At 40.5% G+C, this 17,380-nt stretch overlaps 10 protein-coding genes, 1 long non-coding RNA gene and 1 pseudogene across 11 annotated transcripts; 11 read left to right on the forward strand and 1 right to left on the reverse strand.

Annotated features, from left to right (window-relative positions):
- The first annotated feature begins 464 nt into the window (after nt 1-464).
- On the forward strand, nt 465-1,131 carry LOC121603198 (chymotrypsin-elastase inhibitor ixodidin-like). The gene is made up of 2 exons (XM_041931901.1): nt 465-824; nt 902-1,131. The coding sequence occupies exons 1-2, from the start codon at nt 755-757 to the stop codon at nt 1,018-1,020; spliced, it is 189 nt and encodes a 62-aa protein (XP_041787835.1). The 5' UTR covers nt 465-754; the 3' UTR covers nt 1,021-1,131.
- An 85-nt stretch (nt 1,132-1,216) lies between these two features.
- On the forward strand, nt 1,217-2,521 carry LOC121603193 (chymotrypsin-elastase inhibitor ixodidin-like). Its single transcript, XM_041931897.1, has 2 exons — nt 1,217-1,665; nt 1,750-2,521. The coding sequence occupies exons 1-2, from the start codon at nt 1,599-1,601 to the stop codon at nt 1,959-1,961; spliced, it is 279 nt and encodes a 92-aa protein (XP_041787831.1). The 5' UTR covers nt 1,217-1,598; the 3' UTR covers nt 1,962-2,521.
- LOC121603199 lies at nt 2,464-3,117 on the reverse strand. The gene is made up of 3 exons (XR_006006618.1): nt 2,787-3,117; nt 2,624-2,661; nt 2,464-2,549 (listed from the first exon to the last, which is right to left on the reverse strand). It is a non-coding gene; the product is annotated as an uncharacterized LOC121603199 (long non-coding RNA).
- A 1,857-nt stretch (nt 3,118-4,974) lies between these two features.
- On the forward strand, nt 4,975-5,538 carry LOC121603194 (cysteine-rich venom protein 1-like). The gene is made up of 2 exons (XM_041931898.1): nt 4,975-5,092; nt 5,151-5,538. The coding sequence occupies exons 1-2, from the start codon at nt 5,023-5,025 to the stop codon at nt 5,354-5,356; spliced, it is 276 nt and encodes a 91-aa protein (XP_041787832.1). The 5' UTR covers nt 4,975-5,022; the 3' UTR covers nt 5,357-5,538.
- A 96-nt stretch (nt 5,539-5,634) lies between these two features.
- On the forward strand, nt 5,635-6,597 carry LOC121603192 (chymotrypsin-elastase inhibitor ixodidin-like). The gene is made up of 2 exons (XM_041931896.1): nt 5,635-6,234; nt 6,310-6,597. The coding sequence occupies exons 1-2, from the start codon at nt 6,168-6,170 to the stop codon at nt 6,525-6,527; spliced, it is 285 nt and encodes a 94-aa protein (XP_041787830.1). The 5' UTR covers nt 5,635-6,167; the 3' UTR covers nt 6,528-6,597.
- A 1,443-nt stretch (nt 6,598-8,040) lies between these two features.
- LOC121603189 lies at nt 8,041-9,446 on the forward strand (annotated as a pseudogene).
- Nucleotides 9,447-9,558: 112 nt separating this feature from the next.
- On the forward strand, nt 9,559-11,667 carry LOC121603200 (von Willebrand factor-like). The gene is made up of 4 exons (XM_041931902.1): nt 9,559-9,715; nt 9,782-9,986; nt 11,212-11,309; nt 11,383-11,667. The coding sequence occupies exons 1-4, from the start codon at nt 9,649-9,651 to the stop codon at nt 11,598-11,600; spliced, it is 588 nt and encodes a 195-aa protein (XP_041787836.1). The 5' UTR covers nt 9,559-9,648; the 3' UTR covers nt 11,601-11,667.
- LOC121603195 (cysteine-rich venom protein 1-like) lies at nt 10,533-10,995 on the forward strand. Its single transcript, XM_041931899.1, has 2 exons — nt 10,533-10,646; nt 10,727-10,995. The coding sequence occupies exons 1-2, from the start codon at nt 10,577-10,579 to the stop codon at nt 10,900-10,902; spliced, it is 246 nt and encodes an 81-aa protein (XP_041787833.1). The 5' UTR covers nt 10,533-10,576; the 3' UTR covers nt 10,903-10,995.
- A 2,316-nt stretch (nt 11,668-13,983) lies between the features above and the next one.
- On the forward strand, nt 13,984-14,511 carry LOC121603190 (chymotrypsin inhibitor Ani s 6-like). The gene is made up of 2 exons (XM_041931893.1): nt 13,984-14,104; nt 14,183-14,511. Exons 1-2 carry the CDS (start codon nt 14,035-14,037, stop codon nt 14,356-14,358), a joined length of 246 nt encoding a protein of 81 aa, XP_041787827.1. The 5' UTR covers nt 13,984-14,034; the 3' UTR covers nt 14,359-14,511.
- Nucleotides 14,512-14,721: 210 nt separating this feature from the next.
- Nucleotides 14,722-15,499, forward strand: LOC121603191 (chymotrypsin-elastase inhibitor ixodidin-like). Its single transcript, XM_041931895.1, has 2 exons — nt 14,722-14,878; nt 14,952-15,499. Exons 1-2 carry the CDS (start codon nt 14,812-14,814, stop codon nt 15,167-15,169), a joined length of 285 nt encoding a protein of 94 aa, XP_041787829.1. The 5' UTR covers nt 14,722-14,811; the 3' UTR covers nt 15,170-15,499.
- Nucleotides 15,500-15,646: 147 nt separating this feature from the next.
- LOC121603196 (cysteine-rich venom protein 1-like) lies at nt 15,647-16,033 on the forward strand. The gene is made up of 2 exons (XM_041931900.1): nt 15,647-15,724; nt 15,804-16,033. Exons 1-2 carry the CDS (start codon nt 15,655-15,657, stop codon nt 15,977-15,979), a joined length of 246 nt encoding a protein of 81 aa, XP_041787834.1. The 5' UTR covers nt 15,647-15,654; the 3' UTR covers nt 15,980-16,033.
- Nucleotides 16,034-16,295: 262 nt separating this feature from the next.
- LOC121603188 lies at nt 16,296-16,834 on the forward strand. The gene is given in 4 exon segments (XM_041931892.1): nt 16,296-16,388; nt 16,462-16,506; nt 16,509-16,535; nt 16,538-16,834. Coding segments are annotated over 4 exon segments (372 nt in total). The 5' UTR covers nt 16,296-16,321; the 3' UTR covers nt 16,771-16,834.
- The last annotated feature ends 546 nt before the right edge of the window (nt 16,835-17,380 follow it).

Here is a 17,380-nt window from a genome sequence, read left to right on the forward strand (position 1 = left end):
TCGTTTTTTCTTCTATGCAAGCGTTACCATGCGTTACTATGTAAGTTCAACCTCGTTGAGTCACCGGTAAGCAGGTCGTTATGGAGTTTGTTTTCTTGTTCGACTCTACGAGCAACACGTTACAATTATGAGGTCGTACTCAGCCGACGACAATCTAATAATTGACGACTATCATTTTGTACGTGAGGTTCCCACACATTGCTTTGTATGAAACTAGCGTGCGCCAGACTTTAACAGTGTCACGCGCCTGTCGGCAGTTGCAGCGAGTAAGACCACGCGAGCGAGCAACAAGCGCAAACTATGCGCATTGGCTTTGGTTTGTTGTTGCTATGGTAGCTTTTCTGTTTACAATAACAATCCCTTGTAAGTAGGGTCGCCATTTTAAAACATAACGACTTTTGTTTTTAAACAACAGCTTATATATACAGTAAAGTCTCACTCGAGCATCTCGGAATGCACTCGCTGAACCTCGAGCAAACCTAAAACTTAGAGTGACCTCGAGCTTAGACGCTAAACCAGCACTCTTATAAATACAAGGCAATCTACAATTAACAACATATTCGTTCGTTTGGCACTATGTGTGAGAAAATGGTACAACCTATTTCCACAGCTTTTGTGCCTTGCCTACTCTCTGACTAACACACCGAATGTACCGTTAGTCATGCCATTTCAGTGACTGGCGTATATAAAAGACGCATTGTGTGTTTGCGATCGTAGCTATTTTGTTTAGCTTTCTTTTAGTATTCAAAGCCAAATGAAATCTGTACCAGCTCTTTTACTACTCACCCTGCTGGCAGTAGCAGTGATGGGTGACGACGATACCGGTAAGTTTATTAAAACTCATTAAACTCATTTGAATGTGCAGGCTAATCATTGCTACGGCATATCCGCTGTTTAACAGATACGCAGTGCGGGGAAAATGAGGTGTGGGACGATTGCGCCAGCTCTTGTCAGGATATATGTTTCGAGCCGCCGGCCGAACGTTGTGATAAGAAGTGCAATATTGGTTGTTTCCGTTAAGGATACGTTCGGGAATATTTGTATGGCGGTAAATGCGTTCGCCCTGACACCTGTGAGTCTAGGTTAACTGTAAGAAGCAGTTTTCCCAGCTAAAATGGTTTAAGCCAATGAATGTACTAAATGATGTCTCTTGAAAGCTTTTGCAAGGCAGCCAAAGGTGAATACACCAATCGTGAATGATCACAATCATGAAAACAATAAAATACAGCTTATATCATTAATGTTTCACCAACCAGTCCACTAGTTCATGCCAGGGTGGTGAAATTCATAATTCAATACGGTATTGAGCATTTCTATTGATTATGCTCAAGAGTACATTCTATGTATGGTATTTGCTTTTATTTTTTTAAATTTCAAATTTATAATTCACAAATCCAATCGACGTTGATCGCATTGGCAGTAATCTAAACTAAATATTACACAACGATTCATTGCTCTTTGTGTGTAAAAAATATGGCTTAGTTATATCCAGTTCCACTTTAATCATCGCTTATCAGCTTCTGGTACGTATAAAAAACACAAAATGTGTTACTTTTGTAGCTATTCAGTTGTGACCTTTTTTACACTATCAAATCCAAATGGAATCTGTCTCAGCCCTTTTACTACTTACCTTTTTGGCGGTAGCAGTGATGGCGGACGATGCCGGTAAGTGTGTCTAAGAAGGTAATTAACACAAGCTTTTCTTTTGACTTCGCTAATCACTGCTACGCTATGTTCCCTATTTAACAGATCATAAGTGCGGTACCAATGAGGTGTGGCAGGAATGCGGATCCGGATGTCCGCGGTACTGTTTTGAACTAGACGATCAAGCGTGTAATTCCGCTTGCAAGGCTGGTTGTTTCTGTAATGAAGGATACGTTCGTTTGAATAAGGATGGTGGGGACTGCGTTCGTACTGAGTTGTGTGCATTTAGCTGCAGGGACGATCCTCCCGTCGTTTAACTTAAAGCGACAGTGCAGACATTGATTTACGATCAACCTCCAATTATAATTGATGCTCCTGTACGGTAGTATTCAGTAATGCTATTTAGTAAAGATGACATGAACTCTCAACAAAGATGAAGCATTGAACTCATCTTCTCTTGTGGTGTAACTACTATTTACGCCATCACTGTGGTCTGTAAAAGCTTCCTGATTTCATTAGATATTACCCATCCAGAAAGTCAGATTCTGCAAACGACCACATCCGTCTTTTGCGGGCCCAATGCAACTATATTATAAACCAGCGATAAGCGAAACCTAGGTTAAACTATTTCCAGTTTTATTATGTTTATTCTCGTTGCTCACACTCACACGTTGCTATAAATGTCCGTGTTAAATGGACGCGATTTAAAACTGGGAATTGATCATGACTGTTTTCTCTTATTTTAATTCTAATAATCACTGGCTAGCCCGGTTAACCTGTTTTAATAGGGCACGAGAGCTGGTATCCAAATAAACGCTGGGGCGATTGTGCCTATTCATGTCAACCTTATTGCTTCGAGCCAATGTTCTCACTTTGTACTTTGTCGATTTCCGTATTAATTGCACCTGCGGAGAAGAATACGATCGTGAATATAAAGATGATGAAAAATGCATTCTACCTGAACACTGTCTATATTTACCTTCAAATCCAAAATCGGAAATCTCCTCGCTTGATTGCCTTATTATAAAACACAAGAACCAAAAACGGAAATCAATTGTTAAAAAAAAACGAAAACATTTTGCAGTTTCGTTGAGTTAAATTTTCAATAATGTTCTTCATTCATTAATTCGCTTTTTACTTACCAGCGATGATGATACACTAAGAAAAGAACAAAATTTATTTCGCTGATGATGCATTACATGTTTCTATTTTATTACAATTGCTCCAAATGAAATGAAGATTAAATAATCCTCGACATGTTTATTTTTTCCGAATTTTAAATGAGTTTCACACAAGATGTATGTGTTTGTCCGAAGAAGTTGAAAAGAAAGTTAATATGGGAACATACACAAATGATCACCACTTACGTACGATTACCATTCGAAATGCTGCGATTGTTGATTACATTGGATTTATTGTTAAATATTTGCTTGTATATTAAATTGTCCATCCGATTGATTACACGCAGTTTCCATCGTAATCCACCCTATCAACGATAGAACGGTGTATAAAACTCCCGCATTTTAATCCATCCACCTTACTGTGTACTATTTGTTCAGTATGATTAACAAGCTCTCGATGAAGTCTAGTGTGCTAGTAACATTACTCCTCGGTCTACTGGTGGTCGTAGATGCTGCCAACAATACGGAAGGTACGTTTTTAGCACATATTCCCGTTGATGTTTCCACACTCACCACCACTCTTCACCCTTGTAACCATTTTGTAACCCTTGTAAACAGCTACGGATTGTGGACCCCATGGAAGATGGTCAGACTGTGCTGCACTGTGTCAGCCTTACTGCTTTTCACCACCTCGACCGTCGCCCTGTACATTGCCGTGCCAGGCAGGATGCGAATGTGACGAAGGATACGTTCGTAAACAAAACTTTTATGGACCATGCATTACCGAAGACGAGTGTCTTTATGCGCCTTAAACTGCGCTGCACTCTGAATGTTTTTGGAGTAGTGCAATAAATAAGAAAAAGCATGAATGAAAATATACAAAACATGAGTTTTCATCATCAATCATGGAGCATTATAGTTCCGATGGAAAGGCTCATACATTTTACTACCAGATATGCACAACTGTTTAACAGACAAACACACAACGATCATCGTACAAACAGGAATATCTATTTACATGTTTAGTTTCGGTTCAGTTCTGTGATCGATAATCGCCGCTAGAACTGATTTTTTTTAACTTTGTTACAGAAAGTTGAAAAAATGTGACCAGACCCTGGACCGGCGCCTTGTAATTGACCGTGCATTATCGGATAGTATCTTGAATACCTCACCACTGCTGGTACTGCACATAGTCATGATTACAGCAACAGAATCATAAAAAAAAACCAAGAATTCAGTGATTTTAGAGGATGCTTCTGCAAGCTTCAATCCGTACTGAACTCTAACAAGCACACGTGCTGATCGAAATGTCAGTGTCCCTGACAAGTTCATCGATTCGAAAAGAGTAATTCATCATCCCAATCCAGTCCATTCGTTGCCTTCAAAATACGGCAAACATAGCCAATCGTATCGGACTCGGTGGTACAGCGATTCGTCGCTATAAAAGCACAATTTCACGGCGCAAGGTGCACACACTGTTCACTCTTATGCTATGACTCAAGCAAACATGCTCCCGATGCAGGTGACGCAAGTTCTTTTGCTTCTCACACTACTGGCAGTCGGCGTTGTGGCCGATAATGAAGGTAGGTTTTTTTTCTTTTTGTTTTTCGGGCATAATCAAGCTCCTTTTTTACACTCTCCACTCTTATCCACTCTTATCCACTCCGTATGAGGACTGTCTTGTATTTCTTTTGCTTGTAAAATTTGTACATAACATACACTAACTTTTAACCTTGGATGAATCTTAAACAAGAAGGAAGATATTATCAGGGAATAATTGCTTGCCAATTAAAAATCATCTTTAGATGATATAAAATTATTAAAGCTGGTTGTTAAACATCCGAACTTTTTTTTACTTTAAAGAACTGCTTTTAACGCGCATTCGTGTATAGTCAGAGGTCTGCTACGGGGAGAACTATCCAGATCACATTCAACCGTCCGGATTGGAACAGATAAAAACATATGAGGATATTCAGGACATTATGGCACATAAGGACAAAAGAGCGTACAATCTATCATTAATGAAATGCCTATACCTCCACAAAATCTTTCACGGAGTACAATAGCAATGAAAATCAATATTAAAAATTGTAAAGAAAAACGCAAAACAGTATCATGCCTTTCGTCACACTTCTCGAAATCGTGATGGCAAATCGAATGTTGTATAAACTGCCGCTCGTCTATATAAAAATCCGATTCACGTTGCTATAAGGCACAGTACAGTAAATGCTTCTAAATACCAACGTGCATCTTCCCGATGAAGTCCGTACAGCTTTGTTTGCTTGTCACTCTATTGGTGGTGGTTGCAGTGATGGCCGACGATGAGGGTAAGTAGTTCCCGTACATTTTCTACGCCACATTACAAATTGTCGTCCCGTGTAACAGATTTTGGCTGTTCTGCCAACGAATATTGGCATGAGTGCGGTGTCGGATGTCAGCCGCACTGTTATGGCCCACTGCTTCCTCCGTGCGATGAACCGTGCAAAGCCGGATGCATCTGCAAACCCTGGCACGTTCGAGAAAGCAAAGAGGGCGGAGAGTGCATCAAACATGAGGATTGTAAAGAAGAAGGCTTTCTGTTCAACAACTAATACCTCAATGCAATCGCACTGATTGTAAGTGATTTAGAGTTTCTAGATGTTGTTGATGGATTGTGTCACACTTGCTATGCGAGGTTCTGCTTCTGACGCGTTCCATAATTAGATAATTACTTAAACACTTGTTGAACAAATGTTATTATCCATTAAAAGCCTTCTTTAGAGTTGTGTCTGTATTTCACGTCGGTATTTCTTTACAGTTTAATAATACAAAATTATATCGGTAGACATCATCAAGACGTAAAAATCATTGTTAACACATAATTAAGTTACCGTATATAGAGGTTGAAGATAAGCTAGACGATAACACATAATAAGCAAACGTCTAACAACTGTTTCTAGATGCCCAAGATGGCATAATAAACAGCGAAGCAGGAGGACAACAATGTTAAAACAAATTAAACTTAAAGTTAGGGGTAAAGATCCCATCAGATAGAGCAAAAGTATGCAACATAATAATCCGACATCATACCACGGTTATGATCTAATAAATAAATCACCGAAGTCGTTGTAACAAAAGATACTAACATTCTTGCACCTGTAATAGTGTGACTCAACGGCAAACGCTAACAATGGTTACACATGAGTTGAGCTTTACAAAGTATAGAGCCCACGCATAAAGGCATACCAGTACATTATCTCATCATATACTGCCATACTTTCACGCACCTCGTGATGATCTTCTCGTGCTGATCATATCATTGTTTACAACAACTATAAAACTACTGGTTTCTTGTGCCAGATGATCATTCTACATTGAACATCTAATTAAAACGCAAGTGTAACACTTATTGCAACTAACAAGATGAAACCAGTGGCGATGTTCGCGTGCCTGATCGTGCTGATCTTCACCCTGCAGAACGCACATTGTGGTAAGCTATTCGACCTTGAACACATACTTGAACCATATGATCATCACATAAATCACCTATTTGTATTATCAACAGCTTGTCCTTATGCTCATCCCTACCCGTACGACCTGTGTGGACCGAACGAAGAGTTCCAAGAGTGTGGTACCGCTTGCCCCAAGACGTGTGCCGATTTGAACGATCCTCCCAAAGCCTGTACGCTGCAGTGTGTACAGGGATGCTTCTGCAAACCTGGATTCGTCCGAGAGTCTCTACATGGCAAATGCGTTCCGGAATGTGAGGGTCCCTGCTACTAAAATGTCAAAAGAAGAACTGCACCAGCAATTTTTGTTTGTATCATGCGCTTTTAATAAATGTGATATACTACATTAAAATATTCACTATTGTTGTTCTAGTGAGTTATTCGAGCAGTACATTAATTGAATTTGATTATAGTCATGCTTTTACTTAATTTCTTCCATTTTTGAATGTATTACATGCTTAGCCGTAGCGTGGTCAACTGGCGCCCTTGACAGAAACATAATCATGCGCCCTGTAGAAGGCTTTTAACAACCAATCATGTTATGAAGACTATCAATTTGGTGCCCTCAAGGCCCGGCGCCCTTGGCGGCCACCAACCTCGCCAATACCACGCTACGGACCAGATTACAGGTCGTGTAAAGATTGGTCACACTACGGCGGTTCTTATTCTCGGTGTAAATGTCGATTTCACCTTTGTAGCTTACAGCAATAGGCATGTTTTTGAAGCGTTTATCAGTTGCATATATTCCAGATAAATTCTATACAAGCACTGAAATCAAGTCCAACCCGGGGATACAACAAGTCTTCAAGCAGCAAAACTATGCTTTCTTCACTTGCTTTAAAAAATAATTAAGACTTTTTATACTTCATTTAAGATATCTTTTTTATATTCTTTATCAACCTCACTGGGCTACATTGAATGCAATTTCTTTAAGAGACTATGTAATATTCAGTCTTGGTGCAATAAGTGGTTCATAATCATTTCTTAATAAACGATCACAACTAAATCCAAACAGCTGACAATGGCCAGCTTAAGCAAAACAAACGCTTGTTTCTATGGAGGCTCTAACCGTAGAACAAGCGATCGTTTTCACAACAGCAGACCGGATACTGGAATGCATTTGTGACACCTTTGCGAGTCGCTTATTTTGGCGATCGCCTAAGTTTAAGCGATCTTTAACTTTTAGCGCCTACTTTTAGCGGAAATTGGGCGACCGGTATGAGCTATGGCCTTCAAATAAGGTTGTTTTTCTTTTTTTTTTTTTGGTTTCCCCCACTTCGGTGAATGGTTCGGGCAATGCTGTGGGTTTTAGCCGGGCTCACGCGGTTCCGCCATTTTTCTCATGCACTTGCTGTTTCAAGTTTCACAGACCACAACTTCTCTTGACATACATTCCTTTATGCCATTGAGCTGGAACACAGATGCACATGGTGTTCAATAACACCTACTTTACATTTGAGAGTTATTAACGATGCTTCATTTATTCGACTATCCTCGCCAAAAGTTCGGTAACAACTGTAGACCAGCTCTTCCGGCTCATATATGATCTCACTCTCTGCTATTTCTTTTGCGCTCCATATATTATCACCAATAGACGATTATGATTCACACTTCTTGTTCGTCCAACTAGCAACATCACTCCGAATCACAAACGAAATGTAACAATTATCGCTCGATTCACGAACATCGTGCGTAGCGAATTGTGAGTTTTAGCCCAACACTCATTGCCAGGCTGTTTCATATAAAAGAACCAGTCATTTTCTACAGTACTACGAGTCTATCCGGGAACGCTGTACAGTACACGAGAATCAACGCTGAAACGATGAAGGCTGCAACTGTGCTGTTGGCATTCGCCATGCTTATCCTTCCCGCGATGAGTGTTCACGCTGGTAAGATCATATTGATCCTAACAATTCTATTCTCGATCTAATTTCGTTGCCCTTTGATTTATCTTTGCATGCACAGCAGAGAAATGTGGTGATGACAACGAGCACTACCTCACGTGTGGTCCAGTGCAACAACCGACCTGCGACAATCCGTCGGTAGAGAACGATCTCATTGGCTGTGCACAAGGGTGCTTCTGTAAGCCGGACTACATTCGACATGCAGAAGGCGGAATATGCGTAGACATTAATGCCTGCCCATATTAGTGTAACAACTATCCATACTAGTGTAATATCCGGCAACGATTTCCATCGTAAGCAATCGAAAAACCGCGATGAACAAGCCGATAAAGAAGCATTTTTTGGCGATAAACGTGGTGGACTATTTGAAATGTAGGAGAAACCACTATTCGAATTGAATTTGTACAGTAAGTAAAACAAGCAAAGAGAGGCTGACTAAAATCAGTACGTAAAGTCAAACATTTACAACTGTATGTGGTGAGGGAGCGAACAAGAGGTTCGTTATTTTCTTGATCACGATCATGATTGATTTGTCCCAACATGCCTTTGAGGTTCGCAAGTAGTGGTATGCTCCATTAAGCCAAGCGTTTAGAGCGTTTCCCATGTGCATGTACATGACTCATCATCAGACACCCTGTAAGGCATCTCATGTATGAAGAAATGCCTCCTTACAAACTGTCCCTTTATTATGTGTCACTGTACCACGTGCTGACACAGCCAATGTATGATCGTTTATCCTCGATCGACTCATTGTTTGCACTGGTATAAATCTGCCTGTTCTTGTGCCAGATGATCATTCTACATTGAACATCCAATTAACACACAACTTTAACTTATTGTAACTAACAAGATGAAACCAGTAGCGATATTTGCGTGCCTGATCGTGCTGATCTTCACCCTGCAGAACGCACATTGTGGTAAGCTATTCGATATTCGTCACATATCTACCATATGATTATCACATAAATCACCTATTTGTATTATCAACAGCTTGTCCTTATGCTCATCCCTACCCGTACGACCTGTGTGGACCGAACGAAGAGTTCCAGGAGTGTGGTACCGCTTGCCCCAAGACGTGTGCCGATCTTAACGATCCTCCCAAAGCCTGTACGCTGCAGTGTGTACAGGGATGCTTCTGCAAACCTGGATTCGTCCGAGAGTCTCTACATGGCCAATGCATTCCGGAATGTGAGTGTCCCTGCAATTGATGTATCGAAAAAAGAAAAGTATCAGCAATTATTTCTACCTCGCGCTTGCAATAAATGTGAGCAACTGCCTTAAGGAACGCATTTTAAAGGCAATTGGTGTATTTAATTAAACTGTTTGAGAAATACAATAATAGGATTTTGTTTTCTGTTAATTCATTCCTTGCACCGAATACCGATTCCGTCATGCCTCGGCAATTCGTCTCTGTATAAAAGTCGCTTTCAGCTTTGTAGCTCGTAACAAAAGGCATGTGTTTGAAGTGCCTGCTAATCGCATACGTTCCAGATGAAATCTACCCAAGCTCTGGTGCTTTTGGCGGCCCTGCTGGTTAGCGTTGTTATCGCTGATGACGGTAAGTTTCTGATGAATTGCATTCGTAGGCCATTCCCGTTCTAATCCACTCCTCAACTGTTTACAGACGATGAATGCCCTCCCAATGAGGAGTGGGATTGGTGTGGAATAACTTGCGAGGAGCACTGCAACAGACCACCAATCATCGTGTGTCCCTCGTTGGAATGCATTGAGGGATGCTTTTGTAAGGAAGGATTTCTGCGTAAAACCAACGATGGGGGAAACTGCGTTCGGCGAAGAGATTGCCCACTCCCTGGTGAGACTATCAAACAGTAGATTTAGTGGAAGCAGATTGAGAGTTAAATATGTTGGATATGCAGATATCTCCACCTCTGGATCAATTTCACCAATAAATAAGATCTTTATGCATGTTCGTTTTACTACCTTTTCAACAAGTTTTATTAGCTCCGGTTCTTGCATCATTCAACTTACTCAAAGACATAATTAAATTCTAATAAAATAATCCCCACAACAATGACCAATGAACAGTGACAACAATGTTTAACAAGTTGATCCTTTCTAACACTTGTGATCAGTAATAGGAGTAAATGTATAGATTATAGGATCAGTAATATCGAAATTCTAAGACGATTGCACAACACACATCTGGCACCAAGTGCACAACATATAGAACAACAGAAAATTATAGTAACCGTTTCATGTGTGTCCGACTAGCAACATCATCACTCATAACAACAAACGAGCTTGGCATCAGCGTTACAAGTTTTTTTTTCTCAATTTTATAAACACCGCGCTGTAGCGAATCACACTTATAACCAGCTGTACCCTATAAATAAACCCGTTTTCGGTAACAACGGCATGAGTCTTTACGAGGGCATTAAACGTAAACCAACTGTTAACAATGAAGTCTGTAACTGTGCTGTTCGCTTTTACCATGCTCATTCTCGTTGTGACGAATGTAATCGCTGAAGGTAAGATCATGTCGATCAAAAACGATTCTATCCTTGATCTAATGACATTTTTCTTTTTATTTGTCTCCCTTCCGTATAAGATACGTGTGAGGATGCGAATGAACAGTTTCTCGAGTGTGGCCCTGTGTACCAACTGACTTGCGACTCACTCTATGAGAAGGACACTGCTAACTGCACTCAAGGGTGCTTCTGTAAACCGAACTACATTCGAAGTTCGGAAGGCGGACCATGCATCCCTACAAACAACTGCCCGTAATAGGTAGAATGTCTGTATTGCAACAGTGTGTTGTATTAGTGCAGATAATAAATAAGAAGAAAAAATCCCGTTTAAACCAGTGTTAACAGTGAAGCAAATGTGTTTTTTTTACACCTAAGGAGCTTTATTGTCACCTTGATCGCGCATCTTGCGCATAAAGAAATACCAATTATCTCTTTATTAACTATCACTGTACCATGTGCTGACATAGCTAATGTATAAGCTGTTACTCTCGATCAACTCATTGTTTGTACTTGTATAAATATGCCTGTCCTTGTATCAGATGATCATTCTACATTAAACATTCAATTACAATACTGCTGTACATTATTCTAACAACATGAAACCAGTGGCGATGTTCACGTGCCTGATCGTGCTGATCTTCACCCTGCAGAACGCACATTGCGGTAAGCTATTCGACCTTCTTCACATGTATGTCATAAGATCATCACATAAATCACCTATTTGTACTATCTACAGCTTGTCGTTATGCTCATCCCTACCCATACGACCTGTGTGGACCGAACGAAGAGTTCCAGGAGTGTGGTACCGCTTGCCCCAAGACGTGTGCCGATCTTAACGATCCTCCCAAAGCCTGTACGCTGCTGTGTGTACAGGGATGCTTCTGCAAACCTGGATTCGTTCGAGGGTCTCTACATGGCAAATGCATTCCGGAATGTGAATGTCCCTGCTACTAAAGTGTCGAAAGAAGAAAAGGATCAGCCATTGTTTCAACTATACGCTTATAATAAATGTGAGCAGCTGCCTTAAAGAACGCATTCTTATTGCAATATATTATTGTTGTTCAAATGAATCGTTTAAGAAATACATTCATTGGATTTCATTATATTTCTGTTTTCAAATAATTGATTCCTTGTACCGAATACCGATTCCGTCACGCCTGTCAAGGCGATTCGTCTCTGTAGAAAAGTCGGTTTCACCTTTGTAGCTTATACCTTTTTTGAAGTAGCTGCTGATGGTTTTGGCCCTGCTAATTAACACCATTATCGCTGATGGCGGTAGGCATGAAACCAAATGGAATTGCATGGCAAGGCCATTTCCGTTGTAATTCACTCTTTGTAATTGTAACTATTTACAGACGAAGGATGAGGAGTGCGATAGAAGTGAAATAATCTGCGTGGAGCACTGCACCAGACTACCATACCTTGAATGCCTTGAAGAATGCTTTTGTGGAAGGACAGATATGTGGAGTCTGTCAGTAGTCTCCGGTGTATCCTGCCTACTATTTCCTACTTCCTGCATTAGGATACAGTAGATAAAACTATAGGCTATTTATGAAAATTACTCAATCATTTCATTACTCTCAAGTAGTGTTGGGAATTTCGTTAAAAAAAAGGAACGGAACGGAACTAGTTCATTTTTCAAAAAGAACGGAACGTGAACCTGGGGTGCAAATGAACCGACCCAGAGCTGTCACTGTCAAGCCAAACTGTCAACCGGGGGGGGGGGGGGAGGTGTTACTTGAGACAGGATATGAAAAGGCGTTTCTTAAATCTAAATCATCATTCTGAAATCACCAAATCCAAATGGGTTCAACCTATATCCAGTAAGCTGTACCAGCTGTGCTAATAAAGCATGCATTTATTATCTAGTATTTTTTAACTTTTTAGATGCGACGACCATTTTCGGTCAAAGCCTTCTGTACCACTAATAGGCTTGGCTATCAGTAACTTAAATGCCCATAGCAGGATAATCATCCCAGCGTATGGGGGCACGATCCATTCGAGGCTTTTACCCATGCCGATGTTATTGAGCGGTAGGAGTTGACGATTGTATCACGAGATTGACTAATTATTTAAGTTCACTTACTACTTACAACAAATAGTTTTTTTTTTTTTCACATAAATCGTTTACAACATAACGGCACTCAAACGGTTGTCGAATGGAACAGAATGCTTCGAATCGAATGGCTAAATATTGGAATCATGCCGAGTGCCAAGATCAAGCGGATATCGTGGCATAAAAAATAAATACATTTTATTTTTCGTTGTTCATAATCGCATATTAAAATACATCTCTTCCAACCCGTTCTGCCATATGAGTACAGATTTACATTTTATAATAATTGTTTGTCTGGTTAGGATAAGCTAAATTATAACAAAAAGTATAATAGATGTTACAAATAACACCATAACACCAAATAACATATTTTGGTTTCGCTTATCACGATTTTTATAAACGATACGCGACGAAGTGCGATGAATATTCCTGTGAGCATGGGAGAGTGCACAGGCAACACATACTGTGTGCGAGAAAGAGTGAACAGTTATCTTGCATGCAGCAAGCAACAGCCGGACAAAGCCGGTTTTTTTAAAGAACGGAACGCACGAACGATAGCACCTTGCTGACAATATTGAAGCGGCAAAGACCGCAACGGAGTGAACGGAAAGAACGTATTGAACGGAACAGAATGAACGGAAAGAACGGAATAAACGAAAGAACTAAATGAACGGAACGGAACGGAATGAACGGAATGAACGGAACGGAGCGGAATGAACGGAAAGAACGGAATGAACGGAACGGAACGATTTGTATAAAGGATCGGAACGGAATGAACGGAACGGAACGATTTTGTATAAAGGATCGGAACGGAACGGCCTACATGAAGAACGGAACTTTTTTACTAGGTTCGGACCGGAACGGCCAACACTACTCTCAAGATATGAAAAAAATCCAACGCTCTAATCTGTATCAAGCTCCACATCAATGCCACAACAGTTCAACAGTGCGACCATTTGTAACCCTTATGAGCAGTAATTAAAGATATCAGGGAAAAGATATTACATAGATTACATATACAACTGTGAATTATAATTTCATAGCAGCTATGAAGGCAGCGATGGTTAATGATGCTGACAAGATTGCACAACACATATAATTTGCAATACGGTTATCGAAAATGTTAATTGTTCACCCGACTAACAACATCATCACTTACAATAACAAACGAACGAGCTTTACAACTTATGGCTCAACCCGCGTACATCGTGCGTAGCAAATGGTAGCTTCACATTTGCTGGTAACGCTCTATATTCCCTATAAATGAACTCGTTGTCGGTAGCAGCGATACGAATCTTTACGAGGGCATTAAACGTAAACCTACTTTTAACGATGAAGTCTACAACTGTGCTGTTGGCATTCGCCCTGCTTATCCTCGGTGTGGCGATAGTAAATGCTATAGGTAAGAACTTGTTGATGAAAAACGTTCTATCCTCATTACAATAATATTTTCTTCTTATTTGTCTCCCTAACGTAAAAGATACGTGTAACGATGCGAATGAGCGCTTTCTCGAGTGTGGTCCTGTGTATCAATTGGCCTGCGACTCACGGTATGAAAGGGACACCTATAACTGCACTGAAGGGTGTTTCTGTAAACCGAGCTACATTCGACGTTCGGATGGCGGACCATGCATCCCTACAAACAAATGCCCGTAATAGGTAGTTGAATGTCTATATTGTAACAATGTGTTGGATTAGTACAGACAATAAAACGTAAAAAATGCTCATTTAAAACAGTTTTTACGGTCAAACAAATACAATTTTACGATACGGCATGGGCTAGTGGGGCTATGTTCCATTTAACGGTGACCCAGCGTTTAAATCTCCCATATGGATGTATAGTATATGACTAACCATCAGACGCGCTGTAACACATCTTACTATGTACTTATCACTACTAACTGTAAACCTTGCGCATAAAGATATGCCAATAATCCCTCTACTTTGCGCCACTGTACTACGTGCTTACACAGCCAATGCATGAACTCTTATTCTCGATGAACGCATTGTTTGTACAGGTATAAATATGCTTGTGCTTGTATCAGATAATCATTCTACATCGAACATTCTGTTACAACAGCAGTGCAACACTTATTCCAATCTAACAACATGAAACCAGTGGCGATGTTCGCGTGCCTGATCGTACTGATCTTTACTCTGCAGAACGCACATTGTGGTAAGCTATTCGAACTTCATCACATGTCTACCATATGATCATCACTCAAATTACTTGTTTGTACTATCTACAGCCTGTCCTTATGCGCATCCCTACCCGTACGACGTGTGTGGACCGAACGAAGAGTTCCAAACGTGTGGTACTGCTTGTCCTAATACTTGTGCCGATCTGAGCGAGCAACAGAAACCGTGCACCAAGCAATGTGTTCAGGGATGCTTCTGCAAGCCAGGGTTTGTACGAGAGTCTAAGGAAGGCAAATGTATTCCGCAATGTGAGTGTCCCTGCCATTAGAATGACAGAGTTTGCTTTGGCGCTGCTGTAAGCTTCAACAAACAGCGTTATTGTTTGAATAAAATTTGAGCAATAATAGCACCAGTTAACTATCACCATGGGCGGGAAAGAAGAGTTAAAACAAAAGCGTTTTCGTTGAAGAAGTAAGAGTCGGGATAACCACTAAACTAGCGTGCCTATGTAAACACTCGATAGCGTTTCAGACGCGTCGTGTGAGCAGCAATGCATTAGCAAAGTAACTCACGCATTCACATTTCATCAAACAATAATAAAACACTTCAGAAATATCACACCAACTAAACTGCTTGTTGAATCTTTCGTATTGACCAACTTTACCAGACTCTTTGCAATCAATCGAAATAAACAACTCATGCTTTTGGGCTCCAATGAAAACATGCCCTTATCAAAAACAAGTGCAGTCAGACTGTTCGTTTGATTGGTTACACCTTGTTTGTATTTACGTGTTAACATTGAACGTGTTAACAATGAAGTCTGTAACTGTGCTGTTCGCTTTCACCATGCTCATTCTCGTTGTGACGAATGTAATCGCTGAAGGTAAGATCATGTCGATCAAAAACGTTTCTATCCTTGATCTAATGACATTTTTCTTTTTATTTGTCTCCCTACGTATAAGATACGTGTGAGGATGCGAATGAACAGTTTCTCGAGTGTGGTCCTGTGTACCAACTGACTTGCGACTCACTCTATGAGAAGGACACTGCTAACTGCACTCAAGGGTGCTTCTGTAAACCGAACTACATTCGAAGTTCGGAAGGCGGACCATGCATCCCTACAAACAACTGCCCGTAATAGGTAGTAGAATGTCTATATTGCAACAGTGTGTTGTATTAGTGCAGATAATAAATAAGAAAAAAAATCCCGTTTAAACCAGTGTTAACAGTGAAGCAAATGTGTTTTTTTTTACACCTAAGGAGCTTTATTGTCACCTTGATCGCGCATCTTGCGCATAAAGAAATACCAATTATCTCTTTATTAACTATCACTGTACCATGTGCTTATAAAGCTAATGTATGAGCTGTTACTCTCGATCAACTCATTGTTTGTACTTGTATAAATATGCCTGTCCTTGTATCAGATGATCATTCTACATTAACATTCAATTACAATACTGCTGTACATTATTCTAACAACATGAAACCAGTGGCGATGTTCACGTGCCTGATCGTGCTGATCTTCACCCTGCAGAACGCACATTGCGGTAAGCTATTCGACCTTCTTCACATGTATGTCATAAGATCATCACATAAATCACCTATTTGTACTATCTACAGCTTGTCGTTATGCTCATCCCTACCCATACGACCTGTGTGGACCGAACGAGAGTTCCAGGAGTGTGGTACCGCTTGCCACAGACGTGTGCCGATCTTAACGATCCTCCAAAGCCTGTACGCTGCAGTGTGTACAGGGATGCTTCTGCAAACCTGGATTCGTCCGAGAGTCTCTACATGGCCAATGCATTCCGGAATGTGAATGTCGCTGCTACTGAAGTGTCGAAAGAAGAAAAGGATCAGCCATTGTTTCAACTATACGCTTATAATAAATGTGAGCAACTGCCACTGCATTGTTTGAATAAAATTTGAGCAATAATAGCACCAGTTAACTATCACCATGGGCGGGAAAGAAGAGTTAAAACAAAAGCGTTTTTCGTTGAAGAAGTAAGAGTCGGGATAACCACTAAACTAGCGTGCCTATGTAAACACTCGATAGCGTTTCAGACGCGTCGTGTGAGCAGCAATGCATTAGCAAAGTAACTCACGCATTCACATTTCATCAAAACAATAATAAAACACTTCAGAAATATCACACACAACAAACTGCTTGTTGAATCTTTCGTATTGACCAACTTTACCAGACTCTTTTGCATCAATCGAAATAAACAACTCATGCTTTTGGGCTCCAATGAAAACATGCCCTTATCAAAAACAAGTACAGTCAGACTGTTCGTTTGATTGGTTACACCTTGTTTGTATTTACGTGTTAACATTGGCTCGAATCCAGTAAACCACATCATGGATCGAATGGAGAACTCCGATATAAAATTGCTGCCTTCGGATACATTCGAGTTGTGAGCTGAGTGAGTACATAAAGAGAGAGAGGCCCTGTCGCGTGAAGAGGAGCATCAAAGTCAAAGGAGGAAAGAAGCCAGTTTAAATATTCGTTGGACATCATCCTAATTTCCCTTACACGCAG

Source organism: Anopheles merus, unplaced genomic scaffold (assembly GCF_017562075.2).
Source record: "Anopheles merus strain MAF unplaced genomic scaffold, AmerM5.1 LNR4000912, whole genome shotgun sequence".
Lineage (NCBI taxonomy): Eukaryota > Metazoa > Arthropoda > Insecta > Diptera > Culicidae > Anopheles > Anopheles merus.

Excerpts from the sequence above, each read along its gene's own strand:
- LOC121603198 (XM_041931901.1), top strand. The coding sequence starts at position 755 with ATGAAATCTGTACCAGCTCTTTTACTACTCACCCTGCTGGCAGTAGCA. Across the intron at positions 825-901 it reads GATGGGTGACGACGATACCG|ATACGCAGTGCGGGGAAAAT; the intron begins GTAAGTTTATTA and ends GCTGTTTAACAG.
- LOC121603193 (XM_041931897.1), top strand. The coding sequence starts at position 1,599 with ATGGAATCTGTCTCAGCCCTTTTACTACTTACCTTTTTGGCGGTAGCA. Across the intron at positions 1,666-1,749 it reads AGTGATGGCGGACGATGCCG|ATCATAAGTGCGGTACCAAT; the intron begins GTAAGTGTGTCT and ends CCTATTTAACAG.
- LOC121603194 (XM_041931898.1), top strand. The coding sequence starts at position 5,023 with ATGAAGTCCGTACAGCTTTGTTTGCTTGTCACTCTATTGGTGGTGGTT. Across the intron at positions 5,093-5,150 it reads AGTGATGGCCGACGATGAGG|ATTTTGGCTGTTCTGCCAAC; the intron begins GTAAGTAGTTCC and ends CCCGTGTAACAG.
- LOC121603192 (XM_041931896.1), top strand. The coding sequence starts at position 6,168 with ATGAAACCAGTGGCGATGTTCGCGTGCCTGATCGTGCTGATCTTCACC. Across the intron at positions 6,235-6,309 it reads CCTGCAGAACGCACATTGTG|CTTGTCCTTATGCTCATCCC; the intron begins GTAAGCTATTCG and ends TATTATCAACAG.
- LOC121603200 (XM_041931902.1), top strand. The coding sequence starts at position 9,649 with ATGAAATCTACCCAAGCTCTGGTGCTTTTGGCGGCCCTGCTGGTTAGC. Across the intron at positions 9,716-9,781 it reads CGTTGTTATCGCTGATGACG|ACGATGAATGCCCTCCCAAT; the intron begins GTAAGTTTCTGA and ends AACTGTTTACAG. Across the intron at positions 9,987-11,211 it reads CCTGGTGAGACTATCAAACA|TTACAATACTGCTGTACATT; the intron begins GTAGATTTAGTG and ends TTAAACATTCAA.
- LOC121603195 (XM_041931899.1), top strand. The coding sequence starts at position 10,577 with ATGAAGTCTGTAACTGTGCTGTTCGCTTTTACCATGCTCATTCTCGTT. Across the intron at positions 10,647-10,726 it reads GACGAATGTAATCGCTGAAG|ATACGTGTGAGGATGCGAAT; the intron begins GTAAGATCATGT and ends CTTCCGTATAAG.
- LOC121603190 (XM_041931893.1), top strand. The coding sequence starts at position 14,035 with ATGAAGTCTACAACTGTGCTGTTGGCATTCGCCCTGCTTATCCTCGGT. Across the intron at positions 14,105-14,182 it reads GGCGATAGTAAATGCTATAG|ATACGTGTAACGATGCGAAT; the intron begins GTAAGAACTTGT and ends CTAACGTAAAAG.
- LOC121603191 (XM_041931895.1), top strand. The coding sequence starts at position 14,812 with ATGAAACCAGTGGCGATGTTCGCGTGCCTGATCGTACTGATCTTTACT. Across the intron at positions 14,879-14,951 it reads TCTGCAGAACGCACATTGTG|CCTGTCCTTATGCGCATCCC; the intron begins GTAAGCTATTCG and ends TACTATCTACAG.
- LOC121603196 (XM_041931900.1), top strand. The coding sequence starts at position 15,655 with ATGAAGTCTGTAACTGTGCTGTTCGCTTTCACCATGCTCATTCTCGTT. Across the intron at positions 15,725-15,803 it reads GACGAATGTAATCGCTGAAG|ATACGTGTGAGGATGCGAAT; the intron begins GTAAGATCATGT and ends CCTACGTATAAG.